The 15,147-nt window shown below is 39.4% G+C and overlaps 1 protein-coding gene across 2 annotated transcripts in view; it reads left to right on the top strand.

The window, feature by feature from the left end:
• Positions 1-6,526: 6,526 nt before the first annotated feature.
• Positions 6,527-15,147, top strand: part of pbx3b (pre-B-cell leukemia homeobox 3b) — a 216,449-nt gene continuing 207,828 nt past the window's right edge. For both annotated transcript variants that reach the window (XM_059993883.1, XM_059993884.1), the window contains exons 1-2: positions 6,527-7,482; positions 7,649-7,722. In XM_059993883.1, coding sequence (XP_059849866.1) covers positions 7,283-7,482; positions 7,649-7,722 — 274 coding nt within the window. In that variant the 5' untranslated portion in view covers positions 6,527-7,282. The remainder of the gene's footprint in view (positions 7,483-7,648; positions 7,723-15,147) is intronic.

Genomic DNA, 15,147 nt, shown 5'->3' with positions numbered 1-15,147 from the left:
AAGGCTTCTTCCACCAGGCCATCAGACTGATAAACTCACACTGACACAACTGTATTTCTATGCTACATTGACTGTATTGTTGTGCATACTATTTATTATAAATTGCTATAAATTGCACATTGCATATTCAGATGGAAACATAACATAAAGATTTTTACTCCTCATGTATGTGAAGGATGTAAGGAAGTGAACTGAATTCAATTCAATTCCCTGGTGGCAGCAATGTGAAGAAGGCATGTCCAGGGTGATGAAAGCCCTTCATGATGGATGCCTCCTATTTGAGGCATCATCTTTTGAAGGAGAACTTGATGGTGAAGAGATGATGCCCCTGATGGAGCTGGCAGTTTTCTCCAATCCTATGCATAGTTGTCTCCATACCAGATGGTGAAGGAACTGGTCAGAATGCTCTCCATCGTGCATCTGCAGAGATTTGCTGGTGACATTCCAATTCTCCTCAAACTCCTAATGAAATACAGCTGCTGGCTTGCCTTCTTTGTAATCGTGTCAATATGATGGGGCCAGGTTAGATCTGGCCGCGCCTTGCTTTACGTCTCTACCAAAGGAGGTGTAAGGCGTTCCTTCCCTCCGCTAATCTGCAGGTTACCCCCGGGCAAGGTGTAGCAGCTGCTTAGCCTGCTGATCAGGGTCGAGAGAAGCCATGGGAGCAGATAGTGGATGGTAGTCTGAGCAGCCAGTGCATATCACAAGTCCTGGTTATGTGACCACCAACACCAGGCGGACAATCTCTGAAGAGTATTGATAATGGCTGGGGTCACCCATCTTGGAAAGACTCTGCCCAGAAGGAGGCAATGGCAAACCACTTCTGTAGGAAAATTTGGCAAGACCAATCATGGAAGAGCATGCTAGCCCCTGTCATATGACATGACATATTATGATGATGATGACACCAATTTAATGCTTTGCACTGCACAGCTGCTGCAAAACAATCAATTTCATGTCACATCAGAAAGAAAAATAGAGGGCTATGCAGGAGGGAAGGGTTAGATTGACTTAGAGTAGGTTAAATGGTTGGCACAATGTCATGGGCTGAAGGGACTGTACTGTTTTATGTTCCGTATAAGGTGTATAAGATGCTAGGAGACATTGATAGAGTGGACAGCCAGTCCTTTTTCCTTAGGTGGAAGTGATTATTACAAGAGGGCATAATTTTCCAGGGGCGGGGGGTGGGGGGAAGACTGGGGTAAGGTTTTACACACAGAGTCATGGATGTGTGGACTGTGCTGCCAGGGATGGAGGCAGAGACAGGTACATTAGGGAGATTTAAGAGACACTTGGATAGGTATTTGGATGAAAGGAAAACTGAGCGCTATGTGGGACGTAAGGATCTGATTGATCTTGGAGAAGGTTAAGAGATTGGCATGACATTGTGGGCTGAAGGGCCTGCACTGTGTTGTAATGTTCTATGTTCTCTGTATAAGTCAGTGATAATAACCAGGTTCTGAATCTGGGAGGTCAGGATGAAATTGAAGAAGTCCTGGCCACAATCAGCCAAACATATTCTGGATTTGGGGCTTGCAGCTGTGGAAAGAAAGATTTGTAAATGTCTTATATAGATAAATCAAGTAACTACAGATCAGTCAAGTTAACCTTGGCGCTGGGAAAGTTCTGGAAACAAGCTATTTTTTGGACAAACGTGCAATTGATTAGAGAAAACTGCCATGGATTTGTTAAAGTTAAATCATGTATAACGAACATGTTAAAGTTTTTTGATTAAGGTACAGCTCAATTACAAGCAGTAATGGAAATGTACCTGATCTGGTACATGGACTTCTGAAATGTATTTGATTAGATGTCAAATAAAAGATGTCATCAAAATTGTGGCCTCCATCAGTCAGGGTTGACCATGGGTGTTTATCCGGCAGTTTAGATATGCTAGTCTGGGCAGTACAATAAGGAGAGCAAGCTCCACCTCTCCACACGCATGATGAACGCAGATGAATGACAGATACCAATACAGTCTGGCACCAGCAGCATCACGAGTTGCCAGTCAGCATTGAACTCAACGTAGGTACGCTTTTTAGAGACTCCAGCTCCAATTTACTGAAGTTTTCTTTGGAGTGGGTAGAGCTGCAAGGCAGCGGGGGTTTGAGATCAGAGTTTTCCATCTCCAGGATGAACGGCCAAACGTAGCTGACGAGCCCCATCTGCCCAAAGCAATTGGTTTTCGGGTGCTAGTTACCTGCCTTTGCCTCTTCTACTGTCAGTAGAAATACTTGTGCCGGGCTTAGTAGCTAAGCCACATATAAAGGGCAAGAGCTGGACTTGGTTGTAAGAGGCTATTTGAGGCGCATGTCATTGGGAACATTTGAAAGGTGCTGGGAGCTTGTCTCTGGCTATAACAACCCTAAGGAACCATCATCAAAATTGAAGGTGACGGAATAAGAGGGATTGTAGCTGCATTAACAGGAGATTGGTTAGATATGGGAAACTGGGAGCTGTAAAAGATGTTGGTAAGGCCTAATTTGGAGAATTGTGTGCAGTACTGTTTGATGTTCTATCAGAGAAACCTTGTATGGTCCATCTGGTCCAATGAGATGGACTCTTGACCACACAGTCTATCTAGTTATGACCTTGCCCCTTATTGTCTGCTTGCACTTTCTCTGTAACACCTTATTCTGCATTCTGTTTTACACTGTACCTAGGTATATGTGACAGTAATAATAGATCTAGGAGTTTGGAGCTACATAGCCATGTAAAGTGTCAGGGCAGGTTGAAAATGTAGTTAAAGGCATTCAGGGCTCAGGGATTCTGAAGTCAGGATGAGTGTTTAGGAAGCCCTGATTGGGCCATAGTTGGAGCATTTGTTCACTTTTGGACTTGACACTTCAGAACAGACATACTTTATTGATCCTGAGGGAAATTGGGTTTCGTTACAGTTGCACAAACCAAGAATGGTGTAGAAATATAGCAATATAAAACCATAAATAATTAAATAATAAGTAAATTATTCCAAGTGGAAATAAGTCCAGGACCAGCCTGTTCGCTCAGGGTGTCTGACACTCCGGGTGTCTGACACTCCGAGGGAGGAGTTGTAAAGTTTGATGGCCACAGGCAGGAATGACTTCCTATGACACTCAGTTTTGCATCTCGGTGGAATGAGTCTCTGGCTGAACGTATTCCTGTGCCTAACCAGTACATTATGGAGTGGGTGGGAGACATTTTCCAAGCTGGCATGCAACTTGGACAGCATCCTCTTTTCAGACACCACCGTCAGAGAGTCCAGTTCCACTCCCACAACATCACTGGCCTTGCGAATGAGTTTGTTGATTCTGTTGGTGCTGCTCGAAGTTTTTGGGGAGGGTGCTGAAGAGAATTATTAAAACGATTCAGGAGCTGTGGGATATTGGTGGGTGGATAGATTGGAGAAGTCTGGACTCAGGGAGTCATGGTAGCATTGACACCATTACAGCGGCAGTAATTTGGGTTCAATTCCCGCGATTGTCTGTAAGGAGTTTGTATGCTCTTCCTGTCACCGCGTGGATATCCTCCAGATGCTCGGGTTTCCTCCCACATTCCAAAAATACACGGGCTTAGCAGGTTAACAGCTCACACGGGTGTGCTTGGGCGGCTTGTTACGGTGCTGTTTCTCGAAATAATAAAAATAAATATCCAGTAATCTTTGGGAGAGAAGTGTCTGTGAGGGGATCTGCAAAAGGAAGAGTGAAGAGTGCAAACGGAGGCGCGAGAAATTGCGCCGAAGCTGAGATCTGGATGACAGGATGTTGGAGGAAAGAAATTTATGAACTGAAGGAACACACACGGAGCGAGTGGTGGTCGGTACGACTACGACATACAGAAGGGAGCGAATAATTACCTTAAGGAAGGTTTGTGGGTTCTGAGAATGCAGGGAATAGAGGAATGTTTTGCATTGAGTTCGTACACATGGTCCGAGCTGGGTCTTCCGATCTCCGGGTTTGGTCGGCGTTCATGGGCGAGTCGATTTTCCCTTTGGACTTTGAAGACCATCTTATTTCCAAAACTGGATTTTGAAACCACTAGCCCAAAGGCTTACGTCCACAAGGCTGAGTTTCACATCTTTTAACTTGATTGATTGAAGGCAACGCTGCCTCCACGTTGACTTGAACGACACTGTGGGTGGTTTTACCGCCAATTTTTTTCTCTCTGCCTTTCATTTCGGAGTGTCACTGTCCAGTATTCGGTGTCGTATGGTTCTCATCAATCGTAACACTCAAACTACTGCATGCTAAAAAGGACAGAACCCCGACACGAACTTAATACTTAACATAATTCTTTTAAAGTGAAATTAACGTCTTATTGCACAAACAAGTCATTTTAAGCATCATTGGGATTCAGATGTGTCTTTTACCCAATGGAATCTAAGATGAAGCCAGTTTACTTCTTGTATTAATACCCATCTTTTTCACTCCTATAAAGCTATTAAGTAAGTTTTTAAGTGTGTTGTTCACTACTATTGTTCCCTGAATGTCCGCGTTCCTTTTTTTCTCTCTCCTCGTGTGTTTTCGCGACTTTTTTTTAAAAAAAATTAAAATCGACGCCACCGTATCTTCATTTAGCTTCAGGATAATCACCTCCTGGTGGATGTGGCATTGAAAAGAAGGGAGAAGTTCATAGCCCCGAGCATCTGCCTCTCCCAGTTGAAAGGAGATATACTGAAGATGGGGACGAAAGGGGAGAATGTAAAGAATGAAACGGGAAAATAAATGAATGAGGAAAGGATGTGGAGTCCGGCTGCGGTTGGGGGCACCATCTGAATGATACTGCTATACCAGTGGTACCTGTCCACTGAGTTCAGTGTTGCAAACGACAAACGAGCGAACAATCCTACTGAACGGTTTGCACTGCGGATTATTATCACAGTGAACAACTGTAGGTATTTACACAACATATATTTATAAATCCCCAAAATGTGACCAGTAAAATTCCTAACTGCGACCTTCCAAGCTGTAAGGCAAGAATATCAGTTGTGGCAAAAACTTGCTTGCGACGCTGTCGGGACCTCAACTGGCTCTCGATGCCGCTAATTATTTAGACACTAGTTAAAAATAAGGGGAGAATCCATAAACCGTGTTACCTGGTGCCAAATTAAATAGAAATATGAATTGGAATCAATTATCAGTTGCAATGGAGCCTAATTGTAAGTTCGAAAATTCGGGCAAAGAGAAAGGACATTTTCAAAGCTTCGTCTTCCAATATCGAACATTGCTTTTATTACAGGATACAGAAGCATTAAGTTTCAAATGATTTTCAGAGACGGCTCATCCCTCGTCATAATATTGTTACTCGCAAGCCAAAATAAACGAGTCTGTTTTACACCATGGAAGTCAAAGAATTATATCTATAGCTAGCAGTTCGTTTAAGGAATCTCATCAACCGTGTTATTCTTTGGTGCTGTGAGAATTTTACATGGGCTATATACAGGCTTATTTTAATTAAAATATCGAATATGACTTTAGTAGAAAGATTGATTTTACATGCATTTAACTAAACAATTAAGAACCGAAATTATAAAATACTTATGATCGGAAACTCGAGAATAAAAAAATGGAAAGTCTCTTATGAGATGTTACATACAATCATTCTGGTGATGTGTGATACCTTGAAAATATTAATTTGATTTAATTAAAACAAAGTCTACGATACAGACTAGAAATACTGAATTTAATACGTATTGTTGAAATCTTAAATTCTCTTACAACTTGGTTAAAGTGTCTTGTCAATTACCCTGCATTGAAATACCATTAATGAAAGACCAGGCTTCCACGGACGAATAAAGCTGGTCATGTTCGACAGACCATCAATGGGACACCGCTATTAGAGAATCAATGAACTACATACCAAGTGAACAGAAAGCTACATACTCTGCATTAAAAATGGAAGAACTACAAGGATTGTAAATAAAACTGATGCAGGGAAACAAGGTTTTCAACATTCAACATATACAGTTGTAAATTGCAATAATTTGCAAATAAGTATCACATCTGCAAGGTTTCGTTGATTTCTGAGATAATGCAGCTTTGAAAATAATGCAATGCAATGCCTCGCTGGTTCTCCAAGGGGGCAAAAACATAAAACCGTGCAGTTTCGGTAATAATTTAAACATCCGAGCAACTTCGGAGCCTTTATATTTTCCGTGCGTGGACATTGAGTTGTTGCTCGGCTGCCGATAACCGCACCGCGGCTGAGAGATGGCCACCAAGCAACAATAGAGCGCTCCCAATAAAGTCGTCTGCTGCCATGGTAACCCGCGGCCCAGCGCCGCGTGCGGGTGACGTCAGCGTACGGAAGCTGGGGGGGTTGTTCGCCCCCTTTCGAAATGAGCCAATCACAAGTTTCCGACCGTTAAACACAAACCCTCCCCCTCCTCCCCCCTTCCACCCCGTGAGCTGAACTTGATACCGCCGATCGACGTCCCGCCTCCGCCGCCTCACTATTGGCTCATCCGGCCGAGAGCGGCTGGCGATTGGGCGAACGCCAAGTTGTCCGTCAGGCCGAAGAAGGCGGGAGGGGCGCGGCTTCGTGTCTTGACGGACGTCGACGGCGCCGGGGAGGGAGGAGAAGGGGTCGGCGCGAAAAAAAACATTTCCGTCGAGTTCAGGGGATGGATTGAAGAAAAAGAATAAACAGAGGAGGGAAAGAGAGAGAGGAAGAGAGAGAAATAAAGCAAGGGGGATAAAAGTGTGTGGGAGTGACAGGGATGAGGAGTGACTGTGCGGCCGGGCAGTGAGTGAGGGGCATTGCCGTGCTCCGACCGCTCTCCCCGCCACGGGCCGCCCTGTCGAGCGAGGGCGGAGTTTGCATTTTATATATATATATATAAATATATATATATAAATATATTTTTTTCTCTTTCCCTTAAACTCTGACACGTCTGCAGTGAGTGAGTGGCATTGGCAGTCTGTCAATCCCTCACCAAAGCGGCCATCAAAAACATAAAGAGTTGGCTCGTAAATTGATCCGGCGAATCATTTTTATGATCTTTTATTATTATTATTTCCCCTCTGTCTTTTGAAGAGGCAGCTTACTTTTGGTCTTGTTTCTGTAGAGGGTTATTTTTGAGGCATATCTTGGATTTTTTAAAAAAATATATATTTTTTCTGTGTTTTTGTGACAAGTTTTTTTTGGGGGAGAAAAACAAGGAATTGAAAGCCAAAGCAAGTGCGGTTTCCCCCCTCCCCAGCCCTGCCTCTCCCTCGGCTCCAGCGCTACCTGTGCTTGATTTATATATAATATATATTGTTTTATATATATAAATTTCTCCCGTGTGCTGCTGCGGCAGAGTATGGACGATCAATCCAGGATGATGCAGACTCATCCCGGTGTGAGCTTGGCTGGACACTCGGTTCAGGGGGGCATGGGGCTGCCTCCACATGTGCAAGGACATGAAGGTGCAGACGGCGACGGAAGAAAGCAAGACATCGGGGACATCCTCCACCAGATCATGACTATCACCGACCAGAGTCTGGACGAAGCACAAGCAAAGTTGGTGGCCTTGCAAAAAAAATATATTTTTTGTGTTTTTTTTAGCGCTCAAATTCGCCGCCATATTTTTGACTTTGAGTGCTATAAATCTTGTTAATTACTTATATTTTCTCTCTTTTCCTTCTTTCAACCCCCCCCCCTTTTCCCCACTCTCTTCTGTTTGCAGGAAACATGCGTTAAATTGCCACAGAATGAAGCCGGCCCTGTTCAGCGTCCTGTGCGAAATAAAGGAGAAAACAGGTAGAGCTCCCGGTTAATTTTAACCCACACTGTGTGATACTTGTGCAGCCTGAACTCCGGCGGCATGTGCACCGCCATCTTGATTTCTCTTCCTCCTATTTCATTTTGCCCACTGTAATAATGCTTCACTAAATTTAACAATTCATAACGGCGATGCTAAATGAAATGTGCATTAAAATGCTCGTATATCACCCAGAACACATCGCCTCTGGCACCCACAATAGAGCCGCCTTTGGCGCACTTCGCTCAATGCGGAGCAGAAAAAGTAGCGGCGTGTGTGAGATTTTGCATCACAAACTAAACTATAGTCGGACTTTGAATCGGGGGGAAAATGACAATCATCCCAATATCTGGAGCAGAATGGCAGTTGTTTTGTTTGGAACGGGTGGTTGATGTGTTTTTGCAGTAATTTGCTGCGATTGCATTGAATAGGAAATGCTAGCGCTGGGTTTATTCGGAGTTCAAGGCTTTGGGAAATTGGAACAAAATTCCTAGAAGCAGTCGCTTAGAAATGCTTTATAAGGTGCACAACAATTGTAAGAAAATGTCTTTTAAGTACACAATGGCATCTTGGACTGAGTCGCTTTTAATGTAGATAGTTTCTTGGACAGTCCAGATTATCTATGTTAGATTTTCAATAGGATATGAACAAAATCTCGTGTATAAATGAAGATAAGATTTAAAGCACTGCAATCCTTGGGTTGTTTTTGCGTATCGGTGCAATTAAATATTCTGGATTTCTCGCGATTTAACTTTGAGAAGATGTCATAGGCTGCGACTCTGGGTTTAGTTTTAATCTTGGAAGTTTTGATTTGTGATGCGCTTTGCTTTGGGACCAAAATGATGATGGTGCGGGAGTTGGTTGTGTTGGAGCTGATTCCGCCAAGCTCTACTTTCAGGGCTCAGGAGCCCTTTTTTACCCTGAGTAACATTCACTTACATTTTCGCTGCTTGTTGTCAAGACGTTTATTTGAGGTTTAACTTGGAGGTTTAGGTCGCATGACAAAACCCCCAAAAAATCAGAGAGTGTAGGGTGTGGGGAAAATCTCCAAAGTTTAAGGAACACATTTCAAGCGGATTTTGTGGAATAAGTGGGATATCCGTGTGAAGAAATGGACTGGCTCCTCTGATTTAGAATTTCTGTTCTTTTTCTTGTACTGAAGTTGCTTTGAAATCGATATTTTCAGGCATCATAAAGTAAATCAGATATATTTCTATTGGGATCTTTGTCCGAATGCTGGTCAGGTTCTCATTTGATACACAGTGAAATAAGAAACGCGATGAAACTGAGCAGGTCTCGTGTTTTCCACTCTGCCTCGGTCTAACATCAGATTCAACATCCTGAGTGCAACCTTGCATTCTGCTAGAACATTTGCACTGATGGTTTATTGTTGGAGCTCTAGTGTTTGGCAGGACTTGGATAATAGCAAATCCGAGATGATGACAAATATTTCCACATGTGTGGTATTCTATCCCGAGTGATGACATTTCTGACGCGATTTAAACGGGATTATAGAAACCTATTTTACTCAGGAGGTTTCTTTATCAGTTTTGCTTGCATTTGTCTTTATAAAGGGCAGAACTGTTGTAGGGTTTGTGCAGTCACTTCTCCAATAACCCACGAAAAAAAGTTCGACGGGAGACGAAAATGCCAGGACTAATACTGCAGATAAAATGTCCATTAAGTTGTTACCGAAGAAATAATTAAATACATGACTTGTATAAATGGAAAATAACAACTACAACTGCTCCATACATTTAATACCCTTAGCATATTAAATAATAGTCAAATACATTTAGCGTGAACAGATGGCGTTGCCAAAAGAATTAATAATTCTTTGGCCAGATTTTAAAAATTCTATTGAAGATTTTGAAAGCTAACAATTTATTTCAGCACTTGGCGAATATTTTCTTTCTTATTATTTTTGACTTGATAACTAGGGAAGTTTGTCATTTCTGGTTAGATTGCTACATTTCCATGCCTGGTTTTAAAAGTGGCTTATCCTGTGATCCACACACATACAACACATACTGGCGATATGAAACATTACCATTTCAATCGCAGGTTGAAGAGCTTGTTTCTTATTTTTAGGCACAAGTCATGAAACGTCGTTTAGTTTTAGTTGGTTTAATTGCGACCAGCACTTTTGGATGGCTGTCATAGTTTTTCCTGTTTTGCAAACGTCTACTTCGGTTTATAAATGTATCTCTTGAACTTGTTGTCTGGGTTGACTTCATCTGGACTTCCATCGATTATATTAAGGCATCTTCTAGACATCGAAAGTCCATTAGAAATTGAGTATATTTGAGATAACTCGATTGCAAAAGTCGGCCCGATTGTATGCATTCCTTCACTTTACCACAAGGTAGCAGGCTTTTTCAGAACGATCTTAATCCCTCACAGGTTTTAAGTTATTTTTTTCTACCGATCAATATTTTTTCTCAATTATCACATTACACAACTGATTTGGAAACAAAGGCTGCCCGCATTTAAATGCGGCGCAATACAGTTAAGTGTTTCGTAGAAGCATGGCAGTCTGGCCTTTTGTTGCAGCGGGTAGTATTTTGAATGTATCAGCATGTGTATTGGTTTAGAGCCAACGATTTAAATGAAGCATGGCATTAGACGAGTTCTGAAAATACTTGTATCAGTTTTCTTCAGCACTGGGCATAACAGATTTTTTTTGGAAATGCTGAAAAGTTTAGGTTTCTGCAAAATGTCCGTAGGGTGCACTTTGAGAGTCTTTCCCGCTGCTTCCATTGCAGAATTTTCTTTCTTGTGGAGACGCAAACCTCTGTTCAATTGACAGGCTCGATTATTGCAGGATTTTTTTTTTGGTTTCGCCACAAACCTACTGACCAGGTTATCCTAATTAGAGCACTGATACCGTGCATTTCGCTTTGATAACCATGGATTTATATTTCACTGAGGCAGATTACTGGGATGTTTGGCTCCATCAGTGTCAACACCACCAATGCAGAGAGATTAGTATCTTTGAAATTAGATTGTAGAATTCATGCCACATTGTACTTCTAATGGTCCCTGTAGTAGCTGTTGAAATGTACTTTAGGAAACTAGAAATGTGAGTAAGAGCAGTTTTAGAAACATTCTTAAAAACTTAATAATTTCTTTAAATGAAAACATTGTTTTAACTTTTATTGATGTATTTCTGGTTCTTCATCGTTACTGCATTGACAATTTAGATTATATGAAGTCCTCTATCCTTGTTTTTTATATGCAATAAGAATATGTCGAGTTGCACGTAGTACCTGTTTGATAAAATATAAGCTCTCATAGTTTGTTCATCTGTTTTTTAAATAGTTTTCACTACCATAATGTTAAAATATAACTGTTTCCCCCAACCCAGAGTAATTCATATATTGTAGGATCATAAAGATTGTTTAATTTCTAATGTGCTATGGTGTCAATTAATTTATTCAACTGTTATCTTAGTAGTTTTTTTCTATTAAAGTTAAAAATACTGGGTAAAATGCACTGGAAAAATACATGGACAGATGTCAAATAAACTTTTAAGATATACTGCCAACTCGACTGAAAAAAGTAAATGACATTGATTTGCTGAAGCTGTCTAATGGTGTACTGATGGTTCACCAGATTTGTAGCCATTGTGAGGCTTATAAGCGGAACAGACTTGAAGAAGATCATAAAACTTAATGAACTCCTAGGCTGCAGGAGGTTTCCGCAGGGGGAGTAAAAGGGCTGCTTGGCTGGTTTGGCTGGTTGCTGAATTCTTTATGTCTGAAGAGAAATGAAGAAAATGATCACTTGTATCCAAGTTTTATTCTCTTGTACTATTTTGCGACTATTTTGTTCATGCAAACTTTGATTACATGGATTTGGGTCTTCATCCTTCAGTTTCACCTGCAGATAAAAACAAGATGTGATTGATATTCAATGCAAACATGATGTATGGAATTAATTCTTTTATTGTTTGTATATTAGATTGTGACAAAGCAGATGCTGCTCTGCTGTAATTGCTACATAATGTGGTTAAATGATGCTGTCTAAATTGTGCACCTAAATTTTTATTTTCAATTTGGGGATTCTAACTTTGAAAGTTGAAACTTTTGAGTAGTATTTTTATTTTTCATAGACCGTTTTCATTAACTGGACTGTACAAACTAAAAAGAGGAAAACAGAACATGCAACATTAAAATAATGATTTAAGGATTTGTGTCATTATAGATTAAATTGATCATGCTGAGGAACAAATAGATAATTCAATAGCATTGGTAATGAAAAACACTGCCCATTTCCTTAAAGCAGTCAGCAGTAAGGTCCAAGAGTAACTTAGCTTCTTTAGGCAATGTATTAAATTGTTGACATTAATATTTTCAAATACGCTGTTGTAATGTTAGCAATTGGGAACATATTTGCATGTTTTAAATAATCAGATGAACACCAATTCAGAAATAGGTAAAATGCGTTAGAATATCTAAAAAAAATACCTTGATCCAAATTCGTACAAATTGATAGCAGTGTTTTTTTTAAATAAATGGAAGCATCGTATGATCATTGTGGATGGCAGTTATTTTTGTTCAAGTTGAGAAAAAACTGAAATCGCCATCTTAGCACACTGATATGCAGCATGCTTGTGGAGCATTCTTTCTGATTATGCTGAGTTTTTTGAGAAATATCAGTTATTTAAGAGATTAATTTGTGTTACTCTTAGTTGGTACTGCAAACTTGAACTGAGAAAAATGTTCATTTCACTCTCAACTTATTGTTTTATCAAGAGATCAGCATTCATGAAATTGTGTAGCTCTGCCAAAGTCTTTTTCCATTAGATGCTGACCTCTTGTCATGGTGGCTCTTATTCAATAAACCATTCATGTCTTTAAGTATGAATTTGGTAAATAATTCATGTCAATATTTAATAAATTTTTAACTTCTGTCAGTGCTCACCTTTATTGGTTTGCCAAGTTTGCTTGTTTATTCCAGCTAGCTGATGGATTGGTCTGCCTTTTCTGTGTTGTGGTCACTTGTTTAGAATAGATGAAATTTGTTTTATTGAAGTTGGTATGTGAGCTTTACAAAACCAGTTAACTCTTGACTGGCCATGTAAGAACTGATTGATTTATTTAAGGTTGCGGGGCATATTTTTTATTACCTGGTATTGATGTTGGTGGTAGAGTCCATTGAAAAAATATAAATAAATGCATTTTGAAAATAGTTTGAACAAAATGATAAATAGAAAATTGTGGTTTTCTAGTCTATGCAATTGTACAGTAAACACAAAAGCTGATTTTAACCATTAGTGTGGTTCATGTCTAAGTGTAAATTTGAGCAGTAAAGTAATTGGAGAAAATATATTCTATTTTAGGTGGAATGTTTTCATCTCATTAATTTAGTTTTTAGAAATGTTTTTCTTCTGTGTAGCTTGATTTTTGTTTGGATATCCAGATTTCATTTACAATAAGAATAAAATGTTTTGATGTTGTTTAATCATCTTGTAATGATCAAACTCTATTTGTTTAACAAATTTTATAATTGCAGTTATTATATTTAAAATTCAGTTCTCAGAATCTTTGATTATAATATATCAAAGTTGGATTGTTGATGTGATTCATTAAAATGTAAAATAAAATTGCAGTGCTGGGGTGTCAGTTGGAAATGAATTAACTGCCTTCTGGTGATTAATTGATAAGTTATTGAGTTACTCTTTGAGGACATATTTAAAGTATTTGGCACCAATGTTTTTTGGAATTGTGGAGGGTGTTTCCAGTTTATTTATAAAGCTTTCTGTGCTCCCATAAATCTCAGCTTTTGTGGAGTCATATATTGAGTGTAATTTTCTTAAACGTCACTGTTTCCTTATTTTTAATGTATAAAATTGATTTTCTTTGTTTCACTTATTTCATTATGATCTCAAATAAAGGTCCAGAACTTGCATATTTTCTCTAGTTACATATTTGATATGAAATGATATGATTCTTGGAGTTCCCATGTTTCGATTTCAGAAGAGAAGGAAAAGAGCATTTCATATTTTGTTATCAGTGAAAAGTATTCTGTCTTTGAATTTGGATATGTTTAATCAAGTCACTTTGATCCTCTTCTATGGAGTACAGTAAACATTGTGTTTAAGGCTGTGGTAGGATTCAATGCACTGTTTGTTTAGTACACATTCAAAGCTCCTATGTCAATTTTGATGCTTCATTACTGCTCTAATTCATGTTCTGTTGCCCTTAGTTGTGTATCTTCAGATGAATGCTACTATTTCGGACTGGGCACATCCAAAGCTTTGGGGTACAGGATGCCCAAAGCTTTGAATGCACCAATGATGGTTTGTTGCATATCTAATTGCACAAACAAAACAAACACTAGAATACATTTTAGGTCTTGAGCTGTTAGTGTGGCAATTAGCATATGGATTGGCTGAAAAATGAAGTCGAAATGAGCTAGGGTTCATCCTTGTGACGTTAATGCATTGCTGTGCAAGACATCCAGTCCTCATGCAGCCAGAAAGATGTACTATTTTTATGATGAATGAATGCATCCAGAAATGTGATTAATTGTTCCAGTAATCAACAGTATGTTTGATTTGCCAAACTAATCGATTGGCACAATTTTATCTGCCATGTAATCTTTTTAAAATTTGTTATGTGGCCTTTATATTTTTAAAGTAACATGTCTTCATGCCAATATTATTTTGTTTTTCCATTTATTGTCCTGATTTGGCTTGCAAATATTTTAAAATCAAAAGTGAAGTAAACAGTGGCTTGCATAAAATTTAAATCTTTCAGCCTTGTTCGGGTCAGTATCATTGTGGGTTTGTTCAGTATAAGTGTTTGGATAGAATAAACAGAATGAATGCATTTGCAGTGCAAAGTGTATCTTTGGTTTTTTTGGACTTCTTGGCTCGCTCCTAACTGCCATTGTGAGCCTGGAGCAGATTTTCCCATTGCTAATGCCCTAGAAGTATTAATTCACTTTGATATGCTAATTAGAGGGCATTATGCAAGAAATGAGATTAAGTGGCAGCATGAAGCCATTTGCCTGTCAGTAAATTGAGCGGTTTAGCATCAGGAGGAGCTTTGTTTTTCAGCTTCCTTTGGCTTTGCATTTAAATAAAATTGATGGAAGACTTGCAGAAGATGTAAGAACACTAGTCTCTTCCTTTAGCTTGTATTAAAATAGTATTTTAAAAACCCTAATGCCAGCAAATTTAAGTTTGAATATGTTTGCAGATTTTATACATTTAAAAAGAATTCTGCTTCTTTGACAAAATACATGAATAGCTTTGGTTGTCTCTGGTTTTTAACCCAATGAGCATAACATATAATTTCTGTAGGGCCTTTAAGTATGAAGAGTTTAACCTATTTCATTTTATGTATTAAGTGTAATGTTCTGTGACCTACTACCATGGATTTTTGTTCAATTTTTTACAACATTGGATTTATTGA

Source organism: Hypanus sabinus, chromosome 18 (genome assembly GCF_030144855.1).
Source record: "Hypanus sabinus isolate sHypSab1 chromosome 18, sHypSab1.hap1, whole genome shotgun sequence".
Lineage (NCBI taxonomy): Eukaryota > Metazoa > Chordata > Chondrichthyes > Myliobatiformes > Dasyatidae > Hypanus > Hypanus sabinus.
The sequence above is the reverse complement of the archived record's forward strand: the minus strand, read 5'-3'. Positions and strand labels throughout refer to the sequence as shown.